General features: G+C 42.8%; 1 protein-coding gene across 1 annotated transcript; it reads right to left on the minus strand.

The window, feature by feature from the left end:
- Window positions 1–887: 887 nt before the first annotated feature.
- On the minus strand, window positions 888–18367 carry LOC115570588 (neoverrucotoxin subunit beta-like). Its single transcript, XM_030399163.1, has 4 exons — window positions 18270–18367; window positions 9862–9962; window positions 5959–7419; window positions 888–1581 (listed from the first exon to the last, which is right to left on the minus strand). The coding sequence occupies exons 2-4, from the start codon at window positions 9950–9952 to the stop codon at window positions 1037–1039; spliced, it is 2097 nt and encodes a 698-aa protein (XP_030255023.1). The 5' UTR covers window positions 9953–9962; window positions 18270–18367; the 3' UTR covers window positions 888–1036.
- Between the last annotated feature and the right edge of the window lie 806 nt (window positions 18368–19173).

Raw genomic sequence — 19173 nt, forward strand, 5'->3', positions numbered from 1 at the left:
GATCTCTTTACCTGTGGACGACCAGATCAGACCACCTCAAAAAGAAGCCAAGTCAAGAGCTTTGGTTGGAATGTACATAATACACTCCAGTTTTATTTCAGCTTTTATATATTTTTTGGTTCAAATCACAAACAGTTGAAAAAAAAAAGTACATAAATGAATTCAAATGACAAACGCTTCCTTTTCCAAGGTCAGCACAAATCAAAGGTCAAAAAACAAAAAGGAACAATGTCCAAAAGACACTAAAGATATTTAAACATGATTACATGTGCACTAAATATATTCAAACATGATTACATGTGAACTAAAGAACCTCAAACATGATGACATGTGCACTAAAGAACCTCAAACATGATGACATGTGCACTAAAGATACTCAAAAATGATTACATGTGCACTAAATATATTCAAACATGATGACATGTGAACTAAAGAACCTCAAACATGATGACATGTGCACTAAAGAACCTCAAACATGATAACATGTGCACTAAATATATTCAAACATGATTACATGTGCACTAAAGAACCTCAAACATGATAACATGTGCACTAAAGATACTCAAACATGATTACATGTGCACTAAATATATTCAAACATGATTACATGTGAACTAAAGAACCTAAAACATGATGACATGTGCACTAAAGAGATTCAAACATGATTACATGTGCACTAAAGATACTCAAACATGATGACATGTGCACTAAAGAGACTCAAACATGATTACATGTGCACTAAAGATACTCAAACATGATTACATGTGCACTAAAGACCCTCAAACATGATTACATGTGCACTAAAGATACTCAAACATGATGACATGTGCACTAAAGACCCTCAAACATGATTACATGTGCACTAAAGAGACTCAAACATGATTACATGTGCACTTAAGAAACTCCAACATAAAGAAGTGTTATATTATTTAACATTGTTATGTGACTGACATGATGACGCTTCACAATCAAAACATTCGCATCAGTGATTTCAGTGAACTGAACTGAATCTGAACTGAATCATGTGCTGGCAAGTTTACAGACACAGAGACATGCTGGATCCATCCCAAATCCCGAAGCCTGGGTAAACAGGCTCAGTGAACTTGGTGTGGAAGGTGTAGATGTGACTCAGAATGTCAGATGAGACCTTATAGTAAGACAGAGTGCCAGCAGACCAGTCCAGATACACTCCCAGACGGGGGAAGGCAGGAGGAAAAGGTAAGTCATGGTTCTGATTATCATGTTCTGCAGAGAGAGCTTCTGAACCTGGGATCTGGACGTATCTTAAAGACCAGGACAGTTTATTCCCTCCGAGCCTGGACTGGTCACTGTCTCCTTTCCTTGGCATCTCTCTGTAGCTAACACCTATAACAACATTGACCTTAAAACTTTCCCACTTCACCTCCCAGTAGCAGCGCCCAGTCAGCTCCTCTCTGCACAGAACCTGATTATAATAACCAAATCTCTGTGGGAGGTCACGATACGACTGTTGTTCTAGTACATCTGTCGCCTTCTTGTTTCTCTCAGACAGAATGAGATGGTTGTGTGCTGTGTCTGGGTCCAGAGTGAGATCACAGGCGTCTGATGGAAAGAACGAGACGTGATCATGATCACAGTTCATACTGAAAACACATTTATTGATTATTCTGAACACACAGTTGCAACTACTGCAACCGAACTACACAGCTGCTGAATGATTGGCTGTTTGCTTGTTACTGGTGATGTCCGGGGATATGATAGGCTGTTTCCGCACGCTGGGTCCGCCCATCTGTTAGCTGATTGGCTGTTCGTGTGTTTCTGCCAGCAAGAGCGAACTCCATGAAGACAGCTCCGCTTCGATAGAAATTCGCTTCAAAATAAACAACAAGCTAAAGTTCTGTCTCGCCCCGACATGCGCACGGCTTACAATCACAAACAAGAGACAACACACTCACCATGGCAGAAGCATCAGGCCCGAGCGGCGAGTCTGCAGCTGCGTTGTCATCAGTGGCACCACTAATATGCTCAAAAAACAAACTCTAAAAGTCACATTTGGAACTATTTTAGCTTTAAACAAGGCACAGACGGTAAAGCAATAGACGATGGCCGTCCACTGTGCAGGCGCTGCCACCAAGCTGTAGGAGCCAAAGGAGAGAACACATCCAACCTCATAAAACACCTACAGTGTCGTCACCCAGATTTATATGTCGAATACCAGGTTAGTATACCCTGTTTATTTTGTCATTGGCTAATATTAGGCTATATGCTCCGTGTACAGGCTGAGGAATGAAGAGTTAAAGGATGTCAAAGTATAAAGCACCTAGAAAATGCATAAAAATATAGTTTTCACAGGGAATCAGTTCCTGTTTATTGTATTTTGTCGTCTGGTTTAATATGTTGGAGAAGAAGCATTATTGTCAAATAGATTTTTTTTAAAGACAGTGGATTTGTTATCCTAAGTTGATTATGTATATTAGTTAAACGTAAATAATGTGCAAAGGAAACTGAAGGATTATATGATTTCAACCATATAAATTCTAACTTCATTTAATTGTTTTTTTATTGCTTATATGCTTTTGTTCATGTACTCTTGTTGACCCAGTTATGAACTAAAACCATTAGGACCATTAGGCTAATTCATGTTATGTACTTCCCACTCCTTATTTCAGAGAGAGCCATCCCGTCATGACTGTAGATTCTTGTTCGTTGTGTTCTTGTGTCTGGTTTTGTCTTGTGGTTTCTTGTATTTGTTTTCCATGTCCTTGTATCTTGTCTTGTGTCTTTTGTTTTTCCATGCCTTCATGTGTCCTTTAAGTTCTCCTGTGTATTTTCCTATGTTCCCTCTGGCTCCCTCTGTCTATTGCTTTGTTCCCTTCATGTTCCCATGTGCTCCTCCCCTTCGTTACCTCACCTGTTGGTCCACCTCACCTGTTCCTCGTCTTGTCATCAGTGTCTGTGTATTTAGTCTCTGTGTTCCCTTCACTCCTTGTCTGGTCATTGTTCTTGTCAGCCTCTGTCTCGTCCATGCTCCCGTCCATGTGCCTGCTCCTGTCTGTTCCTTGTTCCCCACGGTATGTGTTCTTTGGATTTTGATTTCTGGTTTTCTGACGTTTGAGTTGAACTTTGATTTTTTCTTTGTACTTTGTCCTGCCTTTTAGTTGCAACTTTGTATTGCTGTTTTTAGTTGCTACTTTGCCTCTTGCCTCCGTTTTGTCTGTTTTGTCTTCAGCTTTAAAATAAAGCTCGCTTTTTGTTTCCCCATATCCTTGCCTCTCGTGTAACTGCATTTGGGTCCACCTTCCCCTTTCCATAGTCTTCCCTTTATCCCCCCGCCTGACAGAATGACCAGACCTAAAATGGACCCAGCAGTTAATGGGCTGGAAATTATTCGCTGGTACCAGGACTTCATGACAAATCCAGCTAGCAGGGCCTGTCAAATTGCTGCTAGCAACCTTTTTTTTCAAGCCACAGCCAAGCTACCAGCTGAAATCCATCCCAGTCACAGCCACAGCCAAGCTACCTGCCTCAGCCCATGCCCCAGCTCCAGCCTCAGCTGAAATCTCCCCTTTTTGTGGAACCCGCCTGGCCTACAAAATGCCTCCACCACGAAAGCGATGTTCCCGGCAGCGTCCTGGCTCCTTGAAGTCTGGCAATGGAGCCCCAACTCCATTGTCAACTGCCCAGCCAGCGTTTGCCGGGTTTGCACCGCTAAAGGTGTGGCTGACACCCACACCTGCCAGTGGCCCTCAGTCGGCGGCCCGGTCGACACCTGCCAGTGGCCCTCAGTCGGCGGCCCTGATGGCGCCTGTTCCTGCCAGTGGCCTTCAGTCGGCGGACCTGATGGCGCCTGTTCCTGCTCCTCGGTCGGAGGCCCGGCCGAGGCCCGTTCCTGCACCTGGGTCGGAGGACCGGCCGAGGCCCACGCCAAGTCCTGTTCCTGCACCTCGGTCGGAGGACCGGCCGAGGCCCACGCCAAGTCCTGTCCCAGCACCTGGGTCGGAGGCCCGGCCGAGGCCTGACCCTGCTCCTCGGTCGGAGGACCAGCCGAGGCCAGTACCAAGTCCCGTGCCAAGTCCAGTGCCAGCTCCTCGGTTGGAGGCCCAGCTGAGGTCGTCTGCTGCCAGCGACCGTTCATCAGCTCCCAGGCCACCAGCTCCCGGCAAACCTCTGTCGGTGGTCCGGCCAAGACACAAGAGGTATTCCCAGCCAGTGGTCCGGCCCCAAGAGCGTCTTCGTCTTCGCCGCCGGCCTCCAGTGGGTCCCAGCCCGCGCCTTTGCCGCCGGTCTCCAGAGCACCTACGCCTTCTTCGTCGCCGGCCTCCAGAGCGCCTTTCATCTTCGTCGCCGGCCTCCAGAACGCCTTTCATCTTCGTCGCCGGCCTCCAGAACGCCTTCGTCTTCATCTTCATCGCCGGCCTCCAGGACGTCTTTGTCGCCAGCCTACAGAATGCCTACGTCCACGTCCCCGGCCTCTAGTGGGTTCCAGTCCTCGCCTCAACCCTCCTGTTTGTTTGGACCTTGGCCCTCCTCCTGAACCCCCTCCACCCTCCCGACTTCACTTTGACTCTGGCCCTCCTCCAGACCCCCTCCACCCTCCCAGCCTCACTTGGACTTATGTTTTGAGGGACATCTTGGAGCTGTCCCTTGGGGGGGGGGGGGTACTGTCATGACTGTAGATTCTTGTTCGTTGTGTTCTTGTGTCTGGTTTTGTCTTGTGGTTTCTTGTATTTGTTTTCCATGTCCTTGTATCTTGTGTCTTTTGTTTTTCCATGCCTTCATGTGTCCTTTAAGTTCTCCTGTGTATTTTCCTATGTTCCCTCTGGCTCCCTCTGTCTATTGCTTTGTTCCCATGTGCTCCTCCCCTTCGTTACCTCACCTGTTGGTCCACCTGACCTGTTCCTCGTCTTGTCATCAGTGTCTGTGTATTTAGTCTCTGTGTTCCCTTCACTCCTTGTCTGGTCATTGTTCTTGTCAGCCTCTGTCTCGTCCATGCTCCCGTCCATGTGCCTGCTCCTGTCTGTTCCTTGTTCCCCACGGTATGTGTTCCTTGGATTTTGATTTCTGGTTTTCTGATGTTTGAGTTGAACTTTGATTTTTTTCTTTGTACTTTGTCCTGCCTTTTAGTTGCAACTTTGTATTGCTGTTTTTAGTTGCTACTTTGCCTCTTGCCCCCGTTTTTGTCTGTTTTGTCTTCAGCTTTAAAATAAAGCTCGCTTTTTGTTTCCCCATATCCTTGCCTCTCGTGTAACTGCATTTGGGTCCACCTTCCCCTTTCCATAGTCTTCCCTTTATCCCCCCCGCCTGACACATCCAACCCATGGCCAAGACCATACCTTTTTTGGTTTTAAATTTTAACTTTTTAATGTTCATAAAAATATTTGTTTCAGTCTAATTCCTGCTTCACCAGTATTATGTTTATCATGCACCAAACAACATTATAAGTATTTAACTTGTACAAATACACTGCAGTTCATAATAAAAAAAGGCTGCAGTATCGCAATAATACCCGGAACCGTGATACTTTGTCTGGTATAGTACCGTGGTTACTCATTTTGGTATTGTGACAACTCTAGTCGCTGCTCATTAAACTCTCAGATCTCAGCCTCCGTCCAGCTGTGTTCTTACAGATATGAAAATATCTGCTTCAGATACTTTGAAGATATTTTGCTGATAACAGCTGTATAACTTTACTACAGTTGTTTTTTGAATGCAGGACTAACTTGTATGAAGTAATTTTCTGTTGTGGTACTTTTACTTAAAGGACCTGAGTACTACTTAACCACTGTGCATCCATAGTACTGTCGCTCATTTCACTTAAGTCTCTCTATAAATCAGTTTCAGTGTCAGCTCCCAGAAAATCTGCAGGACTTTTGTAAGAAAGCTTAAAATGAAGTGTGAGAGTAATAAAAGGAATGAGCAGTCAGGTTTCTGAAGGAGACTCATTTGTTATTTGTCTTACAGTGAAAATAAAATACTTACACCAGAGTAAATCTCTTCTGTCTGTGACAGTCTCCACATCAGGGATGTCCGGCTTTGAGAAATCCTCAGTGCGCAGAATGCCGTTCCTGTAGTGGTAGATGGTTGCTCCGGTGTATTTCTCATTTGTGAAGGCCGCTACCAGGAAACGGAATCTGCTGTCGCTCCTCAAGGATTTGGCAATAACTTGGAAATATTTGGCTTTTTCTCTCATTTTGGTTAAAACTTCATCTGAGTAGTACCATGGGTCTTCATTGGTACTTTCTTTAACTAAATCCAGGTATTTCTCCATCTCATCCAGGCCGGGGTCAGCACTCTGCAGGGAGGTGAAGACGAAGCACAGAGCTTCATCAACACCTGCAGCAAGAACCTCTCTGTCCAGCTCTGACTGATTATGGACAATCTTTGTTCCCTCCATCATTTCCACACAGGACCTGATGACGTTGATTTCTCTCTCTTTATGATCCAGCCACTCGTCTAGTTTTTCATGACTGAATGGTGACTTGTTTATGTCATCAAGGAGTTTCTTTACTGAGCTCTCGTCTTCTTTACCTTCACGGATGGAGGGAAGTTTCTTCGCCATGGTCGTCTGGAGGTCAGATACGTAACGATTACAACAGTTTTGGAACTTGTTTAACTCTTCTTGGATCTGTGGAAAATTCTTTGCCACTGTGTCGTGCAGAGAATCGTTGCATCTCATTTGTATTTCTCTTAAATCTTCGAGAGCATCATGCAACTTCCACACTAATCCAGCGCTGATCTCTCTCTTCAGCTCAGCTGCATTGGACTCTAAATCCTTCAGAGGCAGCATCCAGATCTTCAGAGGAACAGCCTTCTCTCCATTTTCTCCCAGCAGCTTTGGAAGTTCTACATAGGTCTTCACTGCATCTTCAAATGATGTAGGGTTTCTGTCAAGAATGAAGTCCCCGTAGAATTTGCAGGAGAATGTGTTGGTCAGTTCTTTTTCTTTCTCAGTCAGCTTGATGTCAACTTTACCCTCAATATTAAATGAGGGGATCTTCTTGATCACAGCCTCCATGTGGCCCTGGATGTCCTGAACACTGTTGGCTTCTACCTTCTCACTGTCAAACACAAAGAAAGCATTTGCCCCATAAAGGATTCCTGTGACTACATGTGTTGCTGTGCCCTTCTTGATGACCTCTATCTGTTGGGTGCTCATGGTTTCACTTTGAATCACTGACAACTGATCGAAGTGTGTGGTAGCGTTGTAGCGACACGTCACTCTGCTCTGATTCTTAAACTTCTTCGTATCTTTCAGATACTTGGCAGATCCTCCAACCTCAATCAGTCCACTCATGAAACTGGCCTTCAGAGAAGCTTCAATATCCATCAGAGAGGACTTGGATTCAATGGAGTCAGATGCAGAGACTTCAAAGTGACTGGTTTGTTGAGACGTTTTAACTGTCTTCTCTTTTAGACTGTTTTTATCCCACAATGTCAAACCTAAAGAAATAAGAAAACATCAGGTGTCTCATAAAGCAGGAATCACTGTGGACTTGGATCTTGGATCGGCTGCATGATGTGGTCAAAGAATCATATTTCAATTGTGACATGATTAGAGAGGTCAGAGAGAATCAGTCCGGCAGATTAGTGAGATAATCGTTCACTTTGTGATACAGGCATCAAACTTGGCACAAATATTCTTTGGGAACCACTTTTTCCAAAAAGCCCGTTAGCACGCAAAAAATCCAATATGGCCACCAGTTTCCAATATGGCCCCTATTGAAAGCCAATAGACTTGGTATTTGACCTGGAATGAGATTGGATAATCACATTTTGATCTTGATATTTAAATATAGGTGAAAGGATCTGAGCTTTTCAACTCTTCGATAAAAAGTCCAAAAATGTGTTAAATTGTGAAGATAGATGGCAAAAATAACGCCTTTTTGTACAAATGTTCGTTAGTTTAGTTAATTGTTTTCTCACTGTTTTTGGTAAGTGCATGTTTTTCGTTTTTCTTTTTTCATTTTGTTTTTTTTTTTTTTTTTGTATAGATTTTTTTTATTTCAGTAGAATAGTGCGGTTTGACAGAAGGACAGCTTTGGTGATAATTTGCACTGTTCCTTCTCAGTGTTTCCTCTATGCCCCCTCCATCACCCAACAGGACATGTCTAACCTGACTGGCAACTGGATGATTGCTTGAAAGAGTGGTATGTTTGTGGCAATCATTGGAATAACCATTGCTCTCAGGACTACATGGATAATGAGTTGGAGGAGATTTCAACTCTTCCTTTAAATCTGTCTGACAAAGACAACACTTTCTCCAGTCAGTTTGAGATGCAGAACTCAGTGGCTTAGAAGCAGTCATTATGTGTAATAGTTGAGGCCGAGGCGCTATCCTTTTACCACCTAACCATATGAAATACAAAAGCACATTCATATATGGGACACAACAAGGTTCAAACATCAAAGTGCCCTACACCTAGCCCGATCATTCATCTAGTGTGATCTGTAAACCATCCAGGTAATTAAAGCCCCATTACCCTTGGCTCAGCTTTCCCGCGCTGGCACATCCTGTCAATTCAGGTGCGGCTAACTATATTACAACTAACTAAACTACTAGTTGGTGTATACAACGGGCTAATTAGATAGCATTTGGGACACTAAGCTATACTTGCTATAACTACAGTTAGTACTCTAATTAGCTGACACTGAACCTTGTGCTGAGTCTCACAGCAATAATGCCACCAGTGTGCCCTGGTTGTGCTTTGACATCACGCCGTCAGCACAATAAACTTAATTGGCAGTTACACTGGCCATTTCTGATTTTTTGTCTGAGGTGTATTGTGGTGTTCTGGGATGCATATCAGTAGAAATAACGCCATTGATTGTAATGGAATAACTCCACTAGTAACCATGCTAACTAATCAATTACGTGCAATGTAATGGCTAGCAGCTAGCGAACTACCGTCAGATATATTACAGCCTGATCTTTGAGTTGATCCAAGCTAACAAACATCATTTCTGGTATGTGACAAATGTATTGCACTTCCTTTTCAGCTCACTACATGGGCTGCATTATCGAGCTATTCAACATTTAACCAAGTGTCCCAAATTTGACTAGTCAGAGCTATATTTTCCACTAGCGGGAGCTAGCTAGGAATAAGATGGATAAGCGCTGTCTGTATGGAGACTTATTATTAATTAATGTAAACGCAGAATGTATGGTCAGGTCGGTGGTTGTTCAGGTGTGTTAGAGAAACTTTTTTGACCGCCTCAGGGAGACAGGAGCCGACTGATCAGTCAGAAATTTTTCAACATTTTGAGATTGATGAAAACATTTTGATGTGGATCAAAAGATTTTGCATAATTGAAACTTCATGTGTGATAAACTTTTACAGAAAACTGTGAATTTGGGTCGAAAAATGGCCACCATCTTGAAAACTAGCCCTGAAACAGTTTTTTTATTTGCATCATTGGATTTGTCTACTCAAAATACATACAATTCGATGTCTAGATCTTTTAAATATGCCCAGCCATTACCATTCTACAATAAAAGAGGGGTTTTGGTACATTTTTTGTGCCCGCCATCTTGAAAAATGGCCACCATGTTGGATTTTCAGGTGGCTAACAGGCTTTTCTCAAAAAGTAGGGTCTAGGCATTATTCATGCCAAATTTGGTGCTTGTATCACAAAGTGAACGATTGTCCTGGAATTTGGACTTAATCTGCTGGACTAAATAATGGTTTTTGGGTCAGAGTTCTAATTTTCACTGAACAAACTTTTAAAATCAGGATGATATGACATTTGTTGGGGTCCAAACAAACATGAATGAGAAGACCAGACCAGAACAGCTTGGACATTTCCTGAACCTATTTATAGATATACTGTATACAGAACTGTTTTGGATATAATATTAGTTTATATGTCAATGTCAAGACTTACCTGGGATCAGTTCATCTCTGCGAGCATCATAGAGCATTCCTAGGGTGAAAGGTCGACCCAGGGCAGCGATGTTCATGACTTCTGAGGACATTTTCTTCAATCTGTTCAAGAGACACCACAACCTTCAGGACTTCAGTTACACTTAGAGCTGCTGTGATAGGGTTTTTATTAAAATCAGAGTTAAATAGCTCTATATTCCAACAATAATCACTGTTATAGGGCTCCACCTTACACTTGGTGCAAAGCAAGTCTCACAGCTAGTTTCAGCCTGACTCAGTTGTCATTTTCACACCCAATGCCCATGTTGTTTTAAAAAAGCAAGTGTACTTGTGACGTGTTGGACTTTAAGTGAGGTGTGATCAGGTGCACTGATGGCAGATTGCTATCTTGAGGCAGCAGAAAGTGACAACAAGTCAAAGGGCCTATTTAAATGGTCTATAGCACATGGTGGTGGTGCGTTTAGGGCGTGTCCAAGTCCATTTTGCTCATCAAACAGCAGATAGTCTGGACACAAAGAGGTTGTGTTCAGTCTCTGAATTAGTCATGGATGTGTTTTGGGCGAAACATAAACTAAACCAATCAGAGCGTCTTCTCACATGAGTCGGACCTGCAGCATGTAAACACTCGTCTTTTCTGAGGGACGGGGATGTGATCCTCGGCTGCTGGACCCTCTGCCCCGCCATACAACAATCATCTGTCCCATCAACAACTCTGTTTGACTCCAAGTGCAACTACTTGATCTACTTGACACGTTGTTGCAGGCAGTGGGCCAGCAAGGCCTTCTTTGCTGGCCTAAACACTATCAGAATCACTGACTTATGTTTTGATACATATTCTTCCTTGAATATGTTTTAAATTATTTCCAATAGTCTATTCTTTTCATTTCATAGCCTTTCTCTTGGTTGCGCTGCTTCCACTAGTGTCTGTTTATGTTAGAGCTTTTATCCAATCATATTTCAGCCATCATGTGTTGCCAGGGTCAAATAAATCTGCCTTGACGCCTTCAGAATTGATAGTGCTGGCGTCTGTAGCTTAAAGTAAGTGGCAATGAAACTGTTGCTTTAACCAATCAGATTTCGAGTTGGCAACATCGAGGCCATCTAGCAGGTGTCCAGTGACGCCAGCATTTTCACGTCCTTTGATTGGATGGTCAGAAGGCCCACTTGCTCAATGCTCAGTCATGCGAGACCTAGCTTAACTAGCGAGTTGTGATTGATAGCTGAAGGCCCAGTTCTGATAGGCACTGTTCTCCACTGAATGCACTACATTAAGATTGTTCCTCACTTGGTGACAGTTCAAATGTCTGTAATTACTCCAGAACCATGGCTGGTGTAACGTCAGACTCAGACAAAGCGTCTTAAAATCCACTCACCAGTAAAGGGTGGTGGGCCGAATGTGTTTTGTATGCATGTATGATGTGAAATAAATATTAAATCTAAGAAAAAATGCTGACAGCGCTGGTTTGAAAATGTTTTCGTAAATGTATTTTAATCAGTCAGTCCAGCTGACATCAGGTCAGCGTGTTTGCCATAGAGGCAGAGACGTATTTATTAATTCAGTTTGAAGAAGACCAGTGTCTGTACAGCATAAGTTAAACAGGTATGGTCATAAAGTTACACAAACAAATGCACATTTACTGACTGTTACACTGAGTGGTGTAAAAACGCGTTGTCATGGTGAAAATGGAAAAACTATGTCTGGCAAAGCTGAACTTTTGGTCCATTGCCAAATTATCATGATGGCCTTTATATTTCACCACTATATGGTTCAGTCTGGCCTATATAGACTACTTTGCTATTCTATAAATGAATTGAACATAATAACCTGTGTAAGTTGTCTTTAGGCCGAATTAGTCCAGTGGGGTAATTACACAAATTACATAATACTGTTACCGAGGTGATAAAAGCACCAAATTTTACATGAAGCTTCTTAAGGATCTCCTGAATGATTTCAGCCTAGGAGCCCAGCTGAAATTTTGATATTTAGTGTCAAATCACTTACAAAACAATATCCAAGAAAAACGTTTTTTTGTTTTTTTCCTCTAGAGTAAAACTTTCACGGTAATGGCCTTTTAAGACCACTGAATAAGCTTCCTTTTGTTAATTTGTGCTCAGGCCAGTAGACCTTCCAAATTATAAGTGTAAAATAGAGTACCAAGACATCTTAGACCCCAAAAAACCTCAAAAGCCCTGTATAATATAGGCGGAATTATATAAAAAAAAAGGCAGCAAAAATTGCTTAAATGTTAAGAGATCTTGGTTTTCTCTTTTATTTTTCAATTCAACTTTAGGTCATTCATATAGCCATCTACTGAGTTCATAGTTTGACCATTAGTTCTGCATCACATCACATTAAATCCTATTTGTGTGTGACAGTACATAGCTAGACGTACTGCTGTTGAATCTGGAGGGGGAAAGCCGATGAAATGATGAAATGCAACGACTGGATATTCACAAGTGCTTCTTCTGTGAGGGTGGCATAGATCAAGGTGCTCTCCATGAAGTATCAACATTTGATGCCGACAGGAATATCTGACATTTTCAAAATTCAAAATGGCAGTTTAAACCATATTTCAACTCCCGGTTTTGATTAATTTTGGGTCAATTTTAGATGTTTTAGAGGACACTGAATCTGTAAAAATAAATTGCAGGATATTTATGAAGACAATTATCCAAATGATGCAGAATATGTAAATTTTTATTCACATAACATTACACTCTGAGATAACATTGGAGGTAACAAAGGCAAGTACAATATCAAAAATATGACAATGGCTAAATAATAATAGATAATATAAAGGAGTATAATACAAGTTACAGGTAGAACACAAGAGTCCTGGAACAGATTTTAAAACAGACGTATACCCAAAATTATCACAGCAGAAAACTAGAAAACTTTCATCAAGCAATAGCACCTTGTACTTCTGCTACTCTGCACTATATAACCATATATTTATCATTAACCTCATCATCTGCTCTGTCTTCATCTTCTTCTTCGACTACATTTTTGTCGTCTTGCTCTTCTTGCCGAGGGAGCATGCATAGCCACCTCTCCATCTGCAGGTGACATGTGATACCCACCCTCCAGCACCAACAGACCATGAGCACAAACACATCAGTGTCGTCGCTGAGAATGTGGACAGTTTTAGCACCACGCCTGGCTGCTTCATCATGAGTGACAATACTGTCTGCTCTGCTGACCATCTCGATGTGATCTCCTATGTATGTGTGCAAAGGAGCTCGCCTAGTCTCCACTCGTTTGTCTTGTCCTTCATCACTTTATCGCAGCTAGGTAGGGGGGTTTTCAGTGAGAGTTGTACTCTATTGTGCTCTCCCCAGCTCTTCTCTGCCTCTCGTGGTCTTTGGCAGAGACTTGCTCGTACCGGTCTAAGATAAGAAATGTTTGGGTGATGTAGTGATCAAGCCAGCGCCCCATTCTGGCTGCGAAGTCAGCCACAGTGCCTTACAATGGCCACACCACGCGATAGATTAGCTGTGATGCATCGACGAGTACAACGTCTGGTGGGTGGGGATTGGGAACAAGGATTTCAAGACGCTGAACAATCACAGACTTGTTACCCTTTCTGAGGCATCCAGGACTCATTGATGATGGATCCAGGGCCGAGCTTGCAGTTAAAGAGGGTAGAGAGCTCCATTCTTCTCTTGCTCCCCACCACCAGCAGCCGAAAGCAAACAACACCTCAAGGTCACATATGATCTACCCATTGACTTTCACTCCTTTTGACTTGAGTTTCATTGTCACCAACTTATTTGAGATGGGTGCATGAAATCCCCCAATAAGCGATGAAGAGAACAATGTGCTCATGTCTTGCCTGATCTTCAGTGCATCTTGCACATTCACATGATATGGTAGAGGGTAGTAGTCTCTGTGGTGAGTGGGTGAGAGTTTTCCCATAGCACTTTTTTAGCTCGGTCCTCTGCGTCCAACTCCCATCGTCCTTTTCTTTGTTTCTGTTGGGCTTCATTGTCTTTTCCAAAGCTTCAGCATCGTCATACATCTCATCCAATGACTTTGAGTTATTAAGAAAAACACACACACACACACACAAATGCTTGATCAAGGGTTGGCCCCGGGTAGTCTGGCCAGTGGCGGGGATGAGAGCACCTGTTGTCGGCGGGACAGTCGCAGGCCTGCAGGCACATAATGCCGGTGGCGGAGATGAGAGCGTACGCTGTCGGCCGGACGGGAGGATGCAAGCCGGGGACAGAGAGGATCGGTTCGGCCCCACTGACCAGCGTCAACAGACTCTTCAGATATCCAGACTTTACCTGGTGACAGTTGCTGTAACCATCGGGGGTAAAGTGGACACTGCAGAGACGGGTGTTGGTGGTGATTTTTAACTCCAGAGTAGCTCCTTTTGACAGAATCGATCCACCGTTTCCTGACGTTGTCGTCCTTAGGAACCTTAGATAAGCTAACGGCGCCCTGCATACTGTGGCATCCAGGAAAGATGCACGAGCGATGTGGAGGAGGCATGACTGTTTAGCTGACTGGTTGACTGGTTAGCTAGCTGCAAACTATTCTAAGAGATGCTATCCAAGACTCGAGAGCGAGCGGAAAAACCTCAGAAACTAATGCACTGAATGTATTTATATGGCTTCCGCAGCAGGGCCGGGCTTATGCAAATCATGGCCACGTTACGTAACGCGGCCATGATTTCTGACCCGCCCATTAAATCCTGAACACAGAAATCGTGAAACACAGTTTGTGAGCCTAGCTCCAAAATTAAATTCTAAATGGTTGAATGGCTTTTACATGTTTTAATGAAATACATTTATGACCTTTTTAATGTGCTTAGAAGAAAATGGCTGAATTTGCTTTCACTGTTGTCCCTTTCACGGACTTTAACTGTTGATGTATTAATTACTCTGGATTAAGTCTTTGGATTTTACTCAAACGAACTCCTAACATATTTTAGAGACGGTTTAGAAGTAGGCTATTGAGATATTAGGCTATATATATAAAAAACATTAATTCAATATGCACTACATACACATTGTAATCACTGTTATCTGCTTCTTTTTGATCAACTTACTTGCATTGAGATGATATGATCCAAATATAAAAAGCTCTGTTTTGTCCATCTTTCCACCCAGCCAGTATTCTGCCCGATGCAGTTACCACAGTGACAATCACATAAAATTGGGCAGCCAAAAAACGCAAGCAGAACTGAAGCAATTTGAAGAAATATTACGTCTCAACATTCACACCAGTGACATTGTGCTCTATTGATTCTGAAATGCAGGTCAAATGTATTAAGCATATAAATAACCTCAAAATTGACTCAAAATTAATAAAAATCGGCCCACCAGGAGTTGAAAGATGGCCACTTTGGTTTAAACTGTCATTTTGAATTTTGAAAATGTCATAAATGCATTCAGCATCCTTAATAACCCCCCAAACAACTCCAATATTGACCAAATTGGCCAAGCAGTTGCTGAAATATTGCCCATATAGGCGATCACTGCTAATTAATGCTAATAATGCTAATTATGCAAATTGCCCAACATACGCAAGTTAGCAACCAGCAGTTTCTTAATGCTGGGGACCCACACTGTACATTTCTAACATAAAACTTTGGTGTACTCAACATTTCCGGGTTCACAATGGGGCTCTATGGGCTGGCAAGACTGCTCACCTCTTTGCAAATGCACCTTTAACGACTTATAATTATCAATTACAGGGCCAATATAGATTATACTTTTTCAATACTTGTCATGTATTGAAGCTTTAGTTATGTAAAAGTTCATACACATAAATAAAACTATAAAATGTTAACTTTGGGATTCATTTGAACACTTTATCTTGTGCAGGAACTTGAAAATTACTGTGTTTTAAGCATATCTCATTGATAATGATATACTGCTAATATGAAGTTTTTTTTCTGAGGGCTCCTAGGCCAAAATTAGACTATAGACCCTAAGGAAACACCATGCAAAATGTGGTGCTTTTATCACCTCTGTAACAGTATTTTCACTATGCCACCGGACTAAATAGGCTGTGTTGTAATATGCTACAGTGTTTGAAATATATTTATCTCAATTTATAGATTAGATTTTACAAAATTCACCAGAAGTCATCATTTAAGGGGTCATTTTTTCCCCCGAGGGGCCCCTGACCCCCTAGCATGGAGGGGGCCCCAAAATTTCTAGTACCCTCTACTACATAGCAAATTTGAAATTTTGGACCTCTGTATTTCTAAAATCCTGCGTATGGCCCTGCTGCCTCCCAGCTGCTCTTTGAACACACTGTTTCTGCAAAATACTGCAAAATATTACAAATTCACTAAACATTAACTAGCAGGCCACTTCTTTGGGGGGAAAAGAACGTGGAGAAAGTCACCAGACTCCCTTAAAAAATGCTCAATTTGAACTTTTAAACTTTGTGAAACACTGTCTGCAACACATTCTTATCTATTTTGGCTTACATGTTCATTCAGCACACATTTTACATTAATATATTTCTTTATTTGTGTAATAAAATGTTGTATCCTTTTGCTCCACTGATATAGGTATATACTCTCTTCTCTCTCTGTCACAAAACACACCTGTTCCACTATTATCCTCACGTTTGTAAGGGTTAGAGTTACTTTTAGAGACCCCAGCAAAGCTCTGATCTGGATCCCTGGGTGCACCCCAGACATCTGCAGCCCATTTGTTAGTGACACATAGATAGATAGATAGATAGATAGAATTACTTTAATGATCCCAGAATGGGAAATTATTTTGTTACAGCAGTAGTGGGTCCGCAAATAAACATTTCATACATATCATAAATAGAATCCAATATATACTTAGTGTATATATACAGAGCACAGTGTGCTATAAACAATAATAATATATACAACAAAACAGTAGAGAGACCAGAGTTCTCTGTCAGGCAGAGGTGAGAGAGTTGTTGTATAAAGTGATGGATTGTGGCAGGAAAGACTTCCTGTATCTATTGCTACGACAGCGAAGCTGAAGCAGTCTTCCGGAGAAGGTGCTCTGCTGTCTGACCAGTGTGAGTTGGAGAGGGTGGAGAGGATTATCCATGATGGATAACAGTTTTTTCAGTGTCCTCCTCTCCACCACAGCCTCCAGAGTGTCCTGTTTGCAGCCAATCACAGAGCCAGCCTTCCTGATCAGTTTGTAGAGTCTGTTGGTGTCGCTGGCTCCAATGCTGCTTCCCCAACAAACCACAGCAAAGAAAAGTACACTGGCCACAACAGACTGATAAAAGATCTCCAACATCTTGCTGCACACGTTGAAGGATCTCAGCTTCCTCAGGAAGTAAAGTGTGCTCATCCCCTTCTTGTAAACAGCTTCAGTGTTAGATCTCCAGTCCAGTCTGTGGTTGATGGTAACACCAAGGTACTTATAATCCTCCACTGCCTCCACATCCTTTCCCAGAATGCACAGAGGTTGGAAAGCCGTCTTCCTCTTCTTCCTGAAATCTATCACCATCTCTCTGGTCTTGCTGATGTTCAGCCACAGATGATTCTGTCCAGTCCACTCCACAAAGTTGTCTACCAGTGCTCTGTACTCCTCCTCCTGTCCCTCACTTATACACCCAACAACAGCCGAGTCGTCAGAATACTTTTGCAGGTGACACAACCCGGTGTCAGTGGTTTATAAGGTGAACAGGAAAGGAGACAGTACAGTCCCCTGTGGAGCTCCTGTATCACTAACCACCGCATCAGACAGAACACTGACCATACGGACAAACTGTGGCCTGCCTGTCAGGTAGTCAGTAATCCAGGAGATCATTGTGTCGTCTACACCCATCACCCGCAGCTTCTCCCCCAGTAGCAGTGGCTGAATGGTGTTAAAAGCACTAGAGAAATCAAAGAATGTGATTCTCACAGTGCCTCCTCCACCATCCAGGTGCGAATGGGCTCGTTGCAGCAGGTAGATGACAGCGTCATCAACTCCCAAGTGGGGCTGGTAAGCAAATTGCAGAGGGTCTAGCAGGGCTCTCACCTGCGGCCTCAGGTTGGCCAAAACCAGTCTCTCCAGCACCTTCATGACGTAAGATGTGAGGGCCACTGGTCGATAGTCATTGAGGTCTGATGGTGTCGACTTCTTTGGAACAGGAACCAGGCAGGAAGTCTTCCAAAGCACCGGTATTCTCTCCTGACCAAGGCTCAGGTTGTAGAGGTGTTGTAGGACAGGAGACAGCTGGCTGGCACATGTCTTCAGGATCCTGGGGCTGATACCGTCAGGGCCTGCAGCCTTCTGCTGGTGGAGTCTCTCCAGCTGTCTAGTACGGCGCCATAGCAACTGCCGCAATACACATGCAGTGTATGTAAAGAGAAGTTACATGAATGTTCCACTCTGTAACTCAGACTGGAGTTCAGTCTAAACACAGATCTGTTTCTGTCACCCATCAGCCCAGTTTGTCCTCACCTGGTGAAGTTGTGCAGATCAGCTGAGTCGTGTGTGAGTCTTCTTGACTTCCAACTGGAGCTGCTTGTCTGATGAATTCTGATTCTGGGAGGAAACTTATATACTGTCAGATCTCTCTCTCTTCCACTGACTCCTCCCATGACACACCATGACGTATTATTATTCATGTAACTGCCTTCAGGACTGAGACCTGTAGTCAGGTGATAATGTTGTTCTTTAAAGAAATAAAGAGATCAGTAACTTAGTGTGCTGCCTTCTCTCACTTCTGACAGACTTTTACTGAACCTCAGTATGTGTTTTATCATTGTCAAAACAATAAAACAGTCACAAATAAGAAATGTTCATTCATATAATAACAGTGATGCTGCAACAAACTTTGTATCCTTGTAACCCTCGTTATGTGCGTTTTGTTGATAAATGCGGAGAGGTTGCCACGGAGCGGCTTATAGAGCTTCAGGGTCACTTAGTAGTTGTTCAGTAAAGAAAGTGTAACGCTGATCTCAGAGCATCCCGTCTTTATTCCAACACAACAGTTGTGTCTTTATTAATTTATTTGTTTTTTAATTTTCTGGGTAATTTGTATATTTTTGCCAATCAAACGTATGAAAGTACTTGCTGCCAGCTTTTATTACATAATATTTAGTGGTGTCCTGTAAACGGGGTTACATGTTGATGGTTTGAGTAGGACGGTGTGTTACTTGATGCTCCTCTGTGGACACACCTGGACATCATTCAGCCACGATGATGAGGCAGACTGTCTTCTTCAGGACCGGCTTCATGGTGGTCGAGGCAGTTGATCTATGTTAGAAAGGGGGTTTTGTCCAGGAACAGATCCAAAACAGATTATTTCATCTGCTTGTTAATGAAAGTCTTATTATATCATTTTGTCTTTTGTCTATTTCAG

The sequence above is a fragment of the Sparus aurata genome, chromosome 20 (assembly GCF_900880675.1).
Source record: "Sparus aurata chromosome 20, fSpaAur1.1, whole genome shotgun sequence".
Taxonomy (NCBI): domain Eukaryota; kingdom Metazoa; phylum Chordata; class Actinopteri; order Spariformes; family Sparidae; genus Sparus; species Sparus aurata.

Excerpts from the sequence above, each read along its gene's own strand:
- LOC115570588 (XM_030399163.1), bottom strand. The coding sequence starts at position 9,952 with ATGTCCTCAGAAGTCATGAACATCGCTGCCCTGGGTCGACCTTTCACC. Across the intron at positions 7,420-9,861 it reads CAGAGATGAACTGATCCCAG|GTTTGACATTGTGGGATAAA; the intron begins GTAAGTCTTGAC and ends TTATTTCTTTAG. Across the intron at positions 1,582-5,958 it reads CAGAAGAGATTTACTCTGGT|ACGCCTGTGATCTCACTCTG; the intron begins GTAAGTATTTTA and ends TCTTTCCATCAG.